Genomic DNA, 13,233 nt, shown 5'->3' on the forward strand with positions numbered 1-13,233 from the left:
TTCTACTGTTCTACAGTTCTACTACAGTTCTACAGTTCTACTATTCTACTGTTCTACTGTTCTACTATTCTACAGTTTTACTGTTCTACTGGTCTACAGTTCTACAGTTCTACCTTTCTACTGTTCTACTGCTCTACAGTTTTACTGTTCTACAGTTCTACAGTTTTACTGTTCTACTGTTTTACAGTTCTACTATTCTACAGTTCTACAGTTCTACTGTTCTACTGCTCTACTGTTCTACAGTTTTACTGTTCTACAGTTCTACAGTTCTACTCTTCTACAGTTCTACTGTTCTTCTGTTCTACAGTCTTACTGTTCTACTATTCTTCTGTTCTACAGTTTTACTGTTTTACATTTCTACAGTTCTACTCTTCTACAGTTCTACAGTTCTACAGTTCTTCTGTTCTACAGTTTTACTGTTCTACTGTTCTTCTGTTCTACAGTTTTACTGTTTTACCGTTCTACAGTTCTACTCTTCTACTACAGTTCTACTATTCTACTGTTCTACTCTTCTACAGTTTTACTGTTTTACCGTTCTACAGTTCTACTCTTCTACTACAGTTTTACTGTTCTACTGTTCTACTGTTCTACAGTTTTACTGTTCTACTGTTCTATTGTTCTACAGTTCTACTGTTCTTCTCTCTACACTACATATTACTGACTGTGATGTCTCTCTCCCCATGCAGTACACAGCGAGGATGTGGGCTCTACCAGGCTGTACTTTGTGAACGCGTCCCTCCAGAGGCTGACCTACTCCAGCTCGGTGGGGGTGTCTCTGCCCTGTCCGGCGGGCGGCACCCCCACCGCCATCCTGCGCTGGTACCTGGCCACCGGCGATGACATCTACGACGTGCCCCACATCCGTCATGTCCATGCCAATGGCACCCTCCAACTCTACCCCTTCTCTCCCTCCGCCTTCAACTCCTACATCCACGACAACGACTACTTCTGCACCGCAGAGAACCAGGCTGGCAAGATCCGCAGCCCCAACATCAGAGTCAAAGCTGGTGAGGGGGGGGGGGGGGTAGGAGAAGAGATGGCAGAGGGAAGGGACAGGTGAAGAGGGGGGAGGGGGAGAGGAGGTAGAGATATTGGATAATAGAAGTCAGAAGGACAGAGGGACAGAAGGAACTGATACTAAGCGAGTATAGAGGTTAGAGCATTTAGCATTTAGAGCATTTAAAGAATTTGACCCTCAGGTGGTTTAATTTGTCCCCCCGAGTTTTCTGAGCAAAACATATGTATATTATTTATGGGGGACATAAAAGACAGTAAAAACACCCGGAAATCAGCTCCAAGTGATTTTAAAATAAAATATATGTTCCTCAATAGAAACACATCTGATCGTATACAAATGTAAGCAAGTTTTGAAATGATTATGTTTTAGTCAAATATTATATCTGTTTGGGCTTCTTGCATTCAATTTGCAGTCTACAGATGATATGTAATTATGTTCCGGCCCCCCGACCATCCGCTAGTTGATGATCCCTGGGTTAGAGGGACAGAGGGACTGAAGGAACTGATAGTAAGAGGGGAGCGATGGAGGTTAGAGGGCAGAACAAGGGAGGGGAATGATGGAGAGAGAAAATGTAAAAACCAAAGGGAGAGGATTGATTGACAGCCTGCTGGCCACAGCACAAGCCACTCAGAGAAGGACCTGTCCAAACCCTAGTCCCAAACCCAAGCTGACCTAGAACACAGTCTACTTTGCTGTGACAACATCTGTAACACACAGGCAGACACACAGCGAACACAGGCGAGGACACAGCCTTGCCCAAACACAGGGTCACTGAACTCTGTTGCACACCACAGACCCTTCAGCCTCATCACCATGGTGAATTAAGGCCACTGACCTGTGTCCCTCCCTAGTTATACTTAACAACCTTAAATGACCCCTTATCCTTCATCTGGTTTGAAATGTATTGCCCACAAACACAGTATGTACTGTACATGTGTTGCATGTGACATCATAGAAGCACAGAACACTCCCACTAACGACAGTATCTATGCAGATGTTGCGGCTGCTGCTAGTTGCTATGCTATTCCTAAAGCATCAGCTGACTAGCCCGATGCTCTCTCCCTCCATCTTATTCTCTCTATTTCTGTGTCCTCTCTTTCTCTTCATGCCCTCTCTTCCTCCTCTCCCCTTCCTCCTCTCACACCGTCCTCTTGTACCATGCTAAATATAGCCGCAGCAGCACGCTTCTTTCATTATCTCTCATTATGAAACCTAATTGGTGCACTCCATTGATTAGACTTCATGCCAGTGCTTTAACAAGGTGTACCTCGTATAAACCAGCACAGAATATAGCTGATGTGGGTGTACATATAGATTTCTCTGGGTCTATCCATCCATTCTATCCATTTCATATCATATACTGGATCTACCCAGTGGAGGTGAGATGTTCCGTTGAACCAGTTGGTCAAGTGGTCACCTGGACCAACCCCTTGTAGACACTTTTACAGTTCTCCTGGACTGTAGGTTCTCCACAGCCTCTCTTGTCGTTGTTCCGCCACCCTTCCTCCCTCCCTCTCTCACTTCCTCCCTCCCTCTCTGTCCATCATTCACATCAGGGTAGACAGTCCCTCCCCCTCTCCTCCTGCTGTCAACATCTGTTTTCATATTCTGCCTCCCAACACCGACCTGCACTAATACATACTCCTACTAATACTAATACTAGCTAGAGCCAAACCAGTGGAGGATTATGGAGAGAGGGGGAGAGAGATGGAGAGAGAGACAGAGAGAGAGAGAGAGCATGTGATCTGAACTGCACGCCAGCCGGTCGGTCGCTACTCTCCACTTGCTCCTTGCTGCTACTGCCTTCATTCCCTCATGACCCAAAATCTCACCCCAAGAGGACTAGGGATTAGCATTTACAAAACCATAGTAGCCCGTCCCATATCCAGGGAGTTATGTATGGTCAGGGAGTTATGTATGGTCGGGGAGTTATGTATGGTCAGGGAGTTATGTATGGTCGGGGAGTTATGTATGGTCAGGGAGTTATGTATGGTCGGGGAGTTATGTATGGTCGGGGAGTTATGTATGGTCAGGGAGTTATGTATGGTCAGGGAGTTATGTATGGTCAGGGAGTTATGTATGGAGAGGGAGTTATGTATGGTCGGGGAGTTATGTATGGTCAGGGAGTTATGTATGGTCAGGGAGTTATGTATGGTCGGGGAGTTATGTATGGTCGGGGAGTTATGTATGGTCGGGGAGTTATGTATGGTCGGGGAGTTATGTATGGTCAGGGAGTTATGTATGGTCAGGGAGTTATGTATGGTCAGGGAGTTATGTATGGTCAGGGAGTTATGTATGGTCAGGGAGTTATGTATGGTCAGGGAGTTATGTATGGTCAGGGAGTTATGTATGGTCAGGGAGTTATGTATGGTCAGGGAGTTATGTATGGTCGGGGAGTTATGTATGGTCAGGGAGTTATGTATGGTCAGGGAGTTATGTATGGTCAGGGAGTTATGTATGGTCAGGGAGTTATGTATGGTCGGGGAGTTATGTATGGTCGGGGAGTTATGTATGGTCGGGGAGTTATGTATGGTCGGGGAGTTATGTATGGTCGGGGAGTTATGTATGGTCAGGGAGTTATGTATGGAGAGGGAGTTATGTATGGTCGGGGAGTGATGTATGGTCAGGGAGTTATGTATGGTCAGGGAGTTATGTATGGTCAGGGAGTTATGTATGGTCCGGGAGTTATGTATGGTCAGGGAGTTATGTATGGTCAGGGAGTTATGTATGGTCAGGGAGTTATGTATGGTCAGGGAGTTATGTATGGAGAGGGAGTTATGTATGGAGAGGGAGTTATGTATGGAGAGGGAGTTATGTATGGTCAGGGAGTTATGTATGGAGAGGGAGTTATGTATGGTCAGGGAGTTATGTATGGTCAGGGAGTTATGTATGGAGAGGGAGTTATGTATGGTCAGGGAGTTATGTATGGAGAGGGAGTTATGTATGGTCAGGGAGTTATGTATGGTCAGGGAGTTATGTATGGAGAGGGAGTTATGTATGGAGAGGGAGTTATGTATGGAGAGGTTACATTCAGGAGGGATGTGGTTCAGAGGTTCTGGTCTGGGGTTTAGGGTCAGGATGCCTTGGTGTTCTTGTGGTCTGGTTAGGGTGTTGTGGTCAAGGAGTTGGGGTCAAGAGTTTGTGTAATGGGGTTACTACAACTTGGTTTAAAGTTAGAGTATTTAGAGCATGATTAAATGGGGTTAGGGTTAGGGTTAGTAAATAAACTGTAAATACATTACTTTCTAGATATCCATAATGTTATGTACATTTGTCATTTTGGTGAACTCTCTCTTTACTGCATAGCTACAGTGGGAGATTATTGAAATGTAGATGATACAATTTCCATCATAGCGTGATTTAATGAATCTATTCACTGTTCCCATGTTTTATACAATAATTTAGACATTGAATTATATGTCTAATGTATTTATATGTTTCTCTATGTAAAGTGGAAATAGTAATGTATATTGATGTGTTGTTATACTGCAGTAGGATTCTAACGTTAGTGTAACAGTGCCTGTTCTCTACACTGCACTGCTGTTACCAGGGAGGGGGATTCCAAAGCAGTTTCTTAGCAACCTTCAAATATGTCCTAGCTTCTCCTGATTTCACTAATGAGTTCATGCTCATTCAGGAGAGTGTAAAATATTGCATGAACATGTATGAACAGGGAATCACCACCAGTACAGCCAGACGGTTTTACTAAGCTGGGTTGTTATCTCTAGCACTGTGCTTTAACACTACCATGCATTCTGGGAATACAGTTGTATACAAAACAATAGAATAGTGTCTGATGTTGATGTCATGGTGAAAGCTAGCCAATCGTTTTTTTGTTTATCCGGCTCAGAAATTGGGTTGCGTAGTTAATGATGAAAACAGATGTACTGTAGAATTAGTGTTATTGACGTGTTCAAACAATAGACCAGATTCTGAATTGTTCCCAATATGTTTGCAAATGTATTGTTGTAGATTCAGTACATCTATATTATTAGTAGATTATTTTGAAATCCAAAATATAATATTAAAACTGTCATCTAACTTGTTTCTGTTAATGATTCTTACAACATAGACTACTGTCCAAAACATCTCATACTGTATATTCCACTACATCTCTAGTATTCACTTGTTCTTAAACCAAAGAAAGATTGTAACACCAAATACTCTAAAATATAAAAATATGTGTTACTATATTTACAATGTTTCAGGGAGATCCGGGCTGGTTTAGTCTGGAGGGGAATGACCCCTGAGTTTAAAAAAAGCAGAACAAGCTCTATTTTGGTGGCCTCTAGTACATTATAATGCCTTGATTCCATCCGAAATACGCAGCTAAATCATTTAATACTTTAACGACTTTACCTCCAAGATTGGTAAAATTTGTTGTGGTATGGAGTAGAAAGACATGACTTTACAAATAAAATTACTGAAAATGTGTGAATTCAGTGTATTGTTAGTTGTTTCGGAGATTGTTTAGGCCTTTATAATCAGGACTATTTTCTAAGTAAGATAACCTTTTTAACATTAAACCTGTCTTCTCTTGAGATTAAAGTCATATTTATAGTTTTTTATAATTTGGGTGAGCTATCCCTTTAACAGTTTGGCCTGTCAATCAATGGGTGGGATTGTCAGGGGAGGTGGCAGGATGTTTGTGAGTCACAGAGTTGGTAGGGTTTCAGACCTGTCAATCAATCGCTGTGGGTGGGACATTGAGGGAAGGCGGTAGATTAGTAATCTAGTCAGAAAAGATAGTTTAGTCTTTCGATTTATTTTATTGACAAAAACCTAAGAAAAAAGGTTGTGTTCCCGGTAGAGAAATAATATAGAATTGCAGGTAATTGGTTTAAAATGTTCAGAAAATTATATACAATGTCAGACATGCATGAATAGACCTACAGGTGTTTGTAGAATGAAGCAGGTGTTAAATATGGGCTTTGCTACACAGAAAGCAGCAGTTAACTAGGCTACTCCATTGTCGACACTAATCAAATCAATAGGCCTGTATTAATTATTTTTAATAATACCATATCATGTGTCATAAGATTAGCTTTTATAGCCTACAATCTGTTTTCTTTTTTCATTTTTTGGACCAGAATGAGGCTCTCTCTCCACTACCTATTGTTCCTGCAGTGAGGAGTCAACATCTTTGTCTAATGTTTTCATCATTTATCTGCAGATAATCAAAAAGCATTAGTAGCCTACCAGTAAGCAAATTAGGGAGCAAAATGAACAGCACTCTCACCGATGCGATTTGGTTCCGTTCACTTAAAAGGGCTCCCGAGGCTCCTGAGTGGTGCAGCGGTCTAAGGCACTGCATCTCAGTGCTAAGAGGCGTCACTGCAGTCCCTGGGTCAAATCCAGGCTGCATCACATCCGGCCGTGATTGGGAGTCCCATAGGGCGGCGCACAATTGGCCCAGCGTCGTCCGGGGTAGGCCGCCATTGTAAGTAAGAATTTGTTCTTAACTGGCTTGCCTAGTTAAAAAAAATAATGGAAATTTAAAATAAATCTACTTTATATTCATCACCTCCAGCACCACCCCAACATCAACATATGTGAAAATGGCGTGTTGCTGTTTTGTAGTAAAAAAATAGAGGAAGAAAAGTGTTTCCAATGACATCATTAACCAATTAGTAGACAATTAGAAGGCAATGCCTACTAATAATTGGTTAAATTCACACGATGCATACCGATGATGTCATCATTCGAAACACTTATCGTCCTCTTTCTTTTTTACTACAAAACATAGCTGTTAGTCCGTGAACAACCCATCACTAGGCACTAGTGACCGCTAAGTCTTTTTAGCGGTCACTGGCAAGTCTCGACATGGGCTTCGAAACCTAGGAAAATACAAACAAGATCTTTGGTTTACTCCTGATGTGATACCATGAACATATCACTACGTTGTATGATTTAAGCAAAGGAATATAGGAGATTGACTTAATTGAGTCAGTTTGACACCTTTAATAATAAACTAGTCAACACTTGTTCTTTCTGTCGTCAATCAAACCACAGTAATAGCCTATGCACCCCGACTCCGTGGCTGTATAGGCCTATGAAACACACAAAAGAAAATAAATGATTCCGCCACAAAACAATAATTAACTGGATTTCATTTAAATTCATTGTTACCACTGTACATTCACTCACAGGAGGCCATGCTCATGCTCTCCCTCCTCCATGAAAATAAATTTGACTGCAACCAACCACAGCACACAAAAATAGAACAGGTACTGAGAGGCGGGACCGACAGCAGACTGACAAACCAGTCAGTCTGTGTCGCTGTCATCTCTCGCTTTGTTACCTAGCATAGCAAGCGTAAAAATAACCAGAGCGGAGTCCCTATATCTGTTTTTCAGGGGAAACGGAAGCTAGGTTGAAAACACTCTATCCCTGAAAACCGGAAACCTTTCTGCTGACACTGCGGAGAGTGCTGGCTTTGTGACTGACAGGTGCCTGTCCTGTCAATAGATCACTAGAAGATGCATATAGTTCATTCTAGTGGGAGAAGGCTATACAGTCTTTTCTGACAAGTGAATTAAAACTTTTTGATGTAAAGAAGCCTAGTTAATAATTAAGAGTCTATTGAGGCACCCGTGCACCAATCTAAGAAACATAATTAAAAAATCCACATCATAATCCGTCAGTTTAAGCTAGAGAGATCAGGTTTTCCATGGGCTGCGTCTCAATCCACCGCGTCCTCCTATGTCACCGTTCTTCGCTGGAAGATGGCCGAGCTATAGCGGTGTTTGGCAGACCATGAGACATCCTGCAAAATCAGTTTTCTCACATAAACGTTGGTAGCGTGCGAACGGTTTGGCCTACAAACTAATATGACCCCCACAAGCGTCCCGGGACCAGTCTGAAGGTAACCCATACAAATTAATAGAATGATAGAGGTAGTTTTGTGTCCAAAAAAAGAAAATATTTCCTGAGCTTTCTTATATCTCCTAGATATAGGACAGACACTTCAAAACCTTATTCCTTATGAAAAAAATGTTTTTACACCTAAAGGGGTCCTAAAATTCAAAATCAAATAGCTAAATGATCCATGGTATGACCATCTTAAAGGCTTATACTTTTAAAGGGAATTAATGAAGTGGAAAAAGTAGCCGGCTGACAATGAGTATGTTATCGGCCAGCACTTATGGAAAACACTGTCATCTGAATAAATACCTCCTTGACACTTGGTCTCTCTCTGTATAATAGTGTTCAGGGAGCCGTACACGGTGCGTGTGGCAGACCAGCGCTCCATGCGGGGCAACGTGGCCGTGTTCAAGTGCCTCATTCCCACCGCCGTGCAGGAGTACGTCAGCGTGGTGTCCTGGGAGAGAGACACCGTCTCCATCATCCCAGGTAGGACAACACGGGAAATAGATGGGACGGAAGGGGCCAGGGGACAGGGAGGGGCCAGGGGAAAGGGAGGGGTCTGGGGGACAGGGAAGGGCCAGGGGACAGGGAGGGGCGGGTACGGGAGGACTGTGGTAAAAGAAGTTAAGTGTTATGTTATTATTTGTCTATAATGAAGTCCCCTCTGTAAGGGTGTGTGTGTGTGTGTGTGTGTGTGTGTGTGTGTGTGTGTGTGTGTGTGTGTGTGTGTGTGTGTGTGTGTGTGTGTGTGTGTGTGTGTGTGTGTGTGTGTGTGTGTGTGTGTGTGTGTGTGTGTGTGTGTGTGTGTCTTTGCACCTGACCTAACTCTAGCTCCTGTCTGCTGTCTGCCTGCTCACTGTTCTGGATCACTGACTCACCCCTACTCCAACTCTCTTCAGCCAGCCTCTCTTTCACTTTTTCTCTCTTCATCTTTCTCGCTCTTCTCTCCCTCTTCTATCTCGCCTCTCTTTCCTCCATCTCGTTCTCTCTCACGCTCCTTTGCTCTCTTCCTACATCTTCCCTCTCTCCACCTTCACCACTCCCTCCCCAACCTTGTTTCTCTCCATCCATCTTTCTTTCTTTATCTATCCCGCCATCTAAATTGATTGACTCCATTGATTGTTCTTTTCTTTTTTTTCTTGTTTCTGTATCGTTATCCTAATTTACATCCGTTGTGGATTTTTTTTTACGTGCCAGAGCCTTTTACATTTTCCAACTTCTACAGTATGTTTCCCGTACTTTCCTTTCTGTTGGGTATATTTCTACGTTCTCCCAATATCCCTCCCTGTTCCTCTGCTCTGTCCTTGAAGATTAGTGCTACAATTAGAGACGCTGGATGTCAATATCCCCACATTCATCTTCACTAACCTCATGTGTTTGTGTGTGTGTGTGTGTGTGTGTGTGTGTGTGTGTGTGTGTGTGTGTGTGTGTGTGTGTGTGTGTGTGTGTGTGTGTGTGTGTGTGTGTGTGTGTGTGTGTGTGTGTGCACTGCACACATGTTAGTGTGTTCATTTGTTGTTTTTGTTATATACACCACATGACCAAAAGTATGTGGACACCTGCTCGTCAAAGATCTCATTCCAAAATCATGGGCATTAATATGGAGTTGGTCCCCCCTTTGCCGCTATACAGCCTCCACTCTTCTGGGAAGGCTTTCCACTAGATGTTGGAACATTGCTGCGGGGACTTGATTCCATTCAGCCACAAGAGCATTAGTGAGGTCAGGCATTGATGTGGGCGATTAGACCAGGCTCGCAGTCGGCGTTCCAATTCATCCCAAAGGTGTTCAATGGGGTTGATGTCAGGGCTCTGTGCAGACCAGTCAAGTTCTTGCACACAGATCTCGACAAACCATTTCTGTATGGACCTCGCTTTGTGCACAGGGGCCTTGTCATGCTGAAACAGGAAAGTGCCTTCCCCAAACTGTTGCCACAATGTTGGAAGCACAGAATCGTCTAAAATGTCATTGTCTGCTGTAGCGTTAAGATTTCCCTTCACTGGAACTAAGGCTCCTAGCCCGAACCATGAAAAACATCCCCCAAACCATTATTCCTCCTCCACCTTTACAGTTGGCACTATGTATTAGGGAAGGTAGCGTTCTCCTGGCATGCGCCAAACCCAGATTTGTCCATCGGACTGATGGTGAAGCGTGATTCATCACTCCAGAGAACACGTTTCTACTGCTCCAGAGTCCAATGGCGGCGAGCTTTACACCACTCCAGCTGACGCTTGGCATTGCACATGGTGATCTTAGGCTTGTGTGCAGCTGCTCTGACATGAAAACCCATTTCATGAAGCTCCCGACGAACAGTTATTTTGCTGATGTTGGTTCCAGAGGCAGTTTGGAACTCGGTAGTGAGTGTTGCTACCGAGGACAGACGACTTTTACTCGCTATGCGTTTCAGCACTTGGCGGTCCAGTTCTGTAAGCTTGTGTGGCCTACCACTTTGTGGCTGAGCCATTGTTGCTCCTAGATGTTTCCACTTGACAATAACAGCACTCACAGTTGCAAGGCAGAAATTTGCAGGGCAGAAATTTGACAAACTGACTTGGAAAGGTGGCATCCTATGACAGTGTGACGTTGATACTCACTGAGCTCTTCTGTAAGGCCATTCTACTGCCAATGTTTGTCTTTGGAGATTGCATGGCTGTGTGATCGATTTTATACACCAGTCAGCAATGGGTGTGGCTGAAATAGCCGTATCCACAAACTTTTATATACAGTATATATATATATATTGTGTGTATACATGTATTTGTCTATATTCATTATCATGGATATTACAACAGATAACAATAAACGTATCCAATGCTGTGTTGTGAAGTGAAACTCTGACAATAACAAAGTGGAAGGTGGAGAGGGAGAGATCAGAGAGGAGGAAACAGAGAGGAGAGAACAGAGAGGAGAGAACAGAGAGGAGGAAACAGAGAGGAGAGAACAGAGAGGAGAGAACAGAGAGGAGAGAACAGAGAGGAGGAAACAGAGAGGAGAGAACAGAGGAGAGAACAGAGAGGAGGAAACAGAGAGGAGAGAACAGAGAGGAGAGAACAGAGAGGAGAGAACAGAGAGGAGAGAACAGTGAGGAGAGAACAGAGAGGAGAGAACAGAGAGGAGGAAACAGATAGGAGAGAACAGAGAGGAGAGAACAGAGAGGAGAGAACAGAGAGGAGGAAACAGAGAGGAGAGAACAGAGAGGAGAGAACAGAGAGGAGGAAACAGAAAGAAGAGAACAGAGAGGAGAGAACAGAGAGGAGAGAACAGTGAGGAGAGATCAGAGAGGAGAGAACAGAGAGGAGAGAACAGTGAGGAGAGAACAGTGAGGAGAGAACAGAGAGGAGAGAACAGAGAGGAGAGAACAGTGAGGAGAGAACAGTGAGGAGAGAACAGAGAGGAGGAAACAGAGAGGAGAGAACAGTGAGGAGAGAACAGAGAGGAGAGAACAGAGAGGAGAGAACAGAGAGGAGAGAACAGAGAGGAGAGAACAGTGAGGAGAGATCAGAGAGGAGGAAACAGAGAGGAGAGAACAGAGAGGAGAGAACAGAGGGGAGAGAACAGAGGGGAGAGAACAGAGAGGAGAGAACAGAGAGGAGAGAACAGTGAGGAGAGAACAGAGAGGAGGAAACAGAGAGGAGGAAACAGAGAGGAGAGAACAGAGAGGAGAGAACAGAGAGGAGAGAACAGTGAGGAGAGAGACAGAGAGGAGAGATCAGAGAGGAGAGAACAGAGAGGAGAGAACAGAGAGGAGAGAACAGTGAGGAGAGAACAGAGAGAGAACAGAGAGGAGAGATCAGAGAGGAGAGAACAGTGAGGAGAGAACAGTGAGGAGAGAACAGTGAGGAGAGAACAGAGAGGAGAGAACAGTGAGGAGAGAACAGTGAGGAGAGAACAGAGAGGAGAGAACAGTGAGGAGAGAACAGTGAGGAGAGAACAGAGAGGAGGAAACAGATAGGAGAGAACAGAGAGGAGAGAACAGAGAGGAGAGAACAGAGAGGAGAGAACAGAGAGGAGGAAACAGAGAGGAGAGAACAGAGAGGAGAGAACAGAGAGGAGGAAACAGAGAGGAGAGAACAGAGAGGAGAGAACAGAGAGGAGAGAACAGAGAGGAGAGAACAGTGAGGAGAGAACAGAGAGGAGAGAACAGAGAGGAGGAAACAGATAGGAGAGAACAGAGAGGAGAGAACAGAGAGGAGAGAACAGAGAGGAGGAAACAGAGAGGAGAGAACAGAGAGGAGAGAACAGAGAGGAGGAAACAGAGAGAAGAGAACAGAGAGGAGAGAACAGAGAGGAGAGAACAGTGAGGAGAGATCAGAGAGGAGAGAACAGAGAGGAGAGAACAGTGAGGAGAGAACAGTGAGGAGAGAACAGAGAGGAGAGAACAGAGAGGAGAGAACAGTGAGGAGAGAACAGTGAGGAGAGAACAGTGAGGAGAGAACAGAGAGGAGAGAACAGTGAGGAGAGAACAGAGAGGAGAGAACAGAGAGGAGAGAACAGAGAGGAGAGAACAGAGAGGAGAGAACAGTGAGGAGAGATCAGAGAGGAGGAAACAGAGAGGAGAGAACAGAGAGGAGAGAACAGAGGGGAGAGAACAGAGGGGAGAGAACAGAGGGGAGAGAACAGAGAGGAGAGAACAGTGAGGAGAGAACAGAGAGGAGGAAACAGAGAGGAGGAAACAGAGAGGAGGAAACAGAGAGGAGAGAACAGTGAGGAGAGAACAGAGAGGAGAGAACAGTGAGGAGAGAACAGAGAGAGATCAGAGAGGAGAGAACAGAGAGGAGAGAACAGAGAGGAGAGAACAGTGAGGAGAGAACAGAGAGAGAACAGAGAGGAGAGATCAGAGAGGAGAGAACAGAGAGGAGAGAACAGTGAGGAGAGAACAGTGAGGAGAGAACAGTGAGGAGAGAACAGAGAGGAGAGAACAGTGAGGAGAGAACAGAGAGGAGAGAACAGAGAGGAGAGAACAGTGAGGAGAGAACAGTGAGGAGAGAACAGATAGGAGGAAACAGATAGGAGAGAACAGAGAGGAGAGAACAGTGAGGAGAGAACAGAGAGGAGAGAACAGAGAGGAGAGAACAGAGAGGAGAGAACAGAGAGGAGAGAACAGTGAGGAGAGATCAGAGAGGAGAGAACAGATAGGAGAGAACAGAGAGGAGAGAACAGAGAGGAGAGAACAGTGAGGAGAGATCAGAGAGGAGGAAACAGAGAGGAGAGAACAGAGAGGAGAGAACAGAGAGGAGAGAACAGAGAGGAGAGATCAGAGAGGAGAGATCAGAGAGGAGAGAACAGAGAGGAGGAAACATATAGGAGAGAACAGAGAGGAGAGAACAGTGAGGAGAGAACAGAGAGGAGA

At 44.5% G+C, this 13,233-nt stretch overlaps 1 protein-coding gene across 5 annotated transcripts in view; it reads left to right on the forward strand.

Moving 5' to 3' along the window:
* The window catches only part of LOC139537304 (cell adhesion molecule DSCAML1-like), a 119,716-nt gene that overhangs the window by 18,130 nt on the left and 88,353 nt on the right, over positions 1-13,233 (forward strand). For all 5 annotated transcript variants that reach the window (XM_071338453.1, XM_071338456.1, XM_071338454.1 and 2 more), the window contains exons 2-3: positions 687-1,007; positions 8,225-8,371. In XM_071338453.1, the coding sequence (XP_071194554.1) occupies positions 687-1,007; positions 8,225-8,371 (468 nt within the window). The remainder of the gene's footprint in view (positions 1-686; positions 1,008-8,224; positions 8,372-13,233) is intronic.

Source organism: Salvelinus alpinus, chromosome 13, assembly GCF_045679555.1.
Source record: "Salvelinus alpinus chromosome 13, SLU_Salpinus.1, whole genome shotgun sequence".
In the NCBI taxonomy this organism is placed as follows: domain Eukaryota; kingdom Metazoa; phylum Chordata; class Actinopteri; order Salmoniformes; family Salmonidae; genus Salvelinus; species Salvelinus alpinus.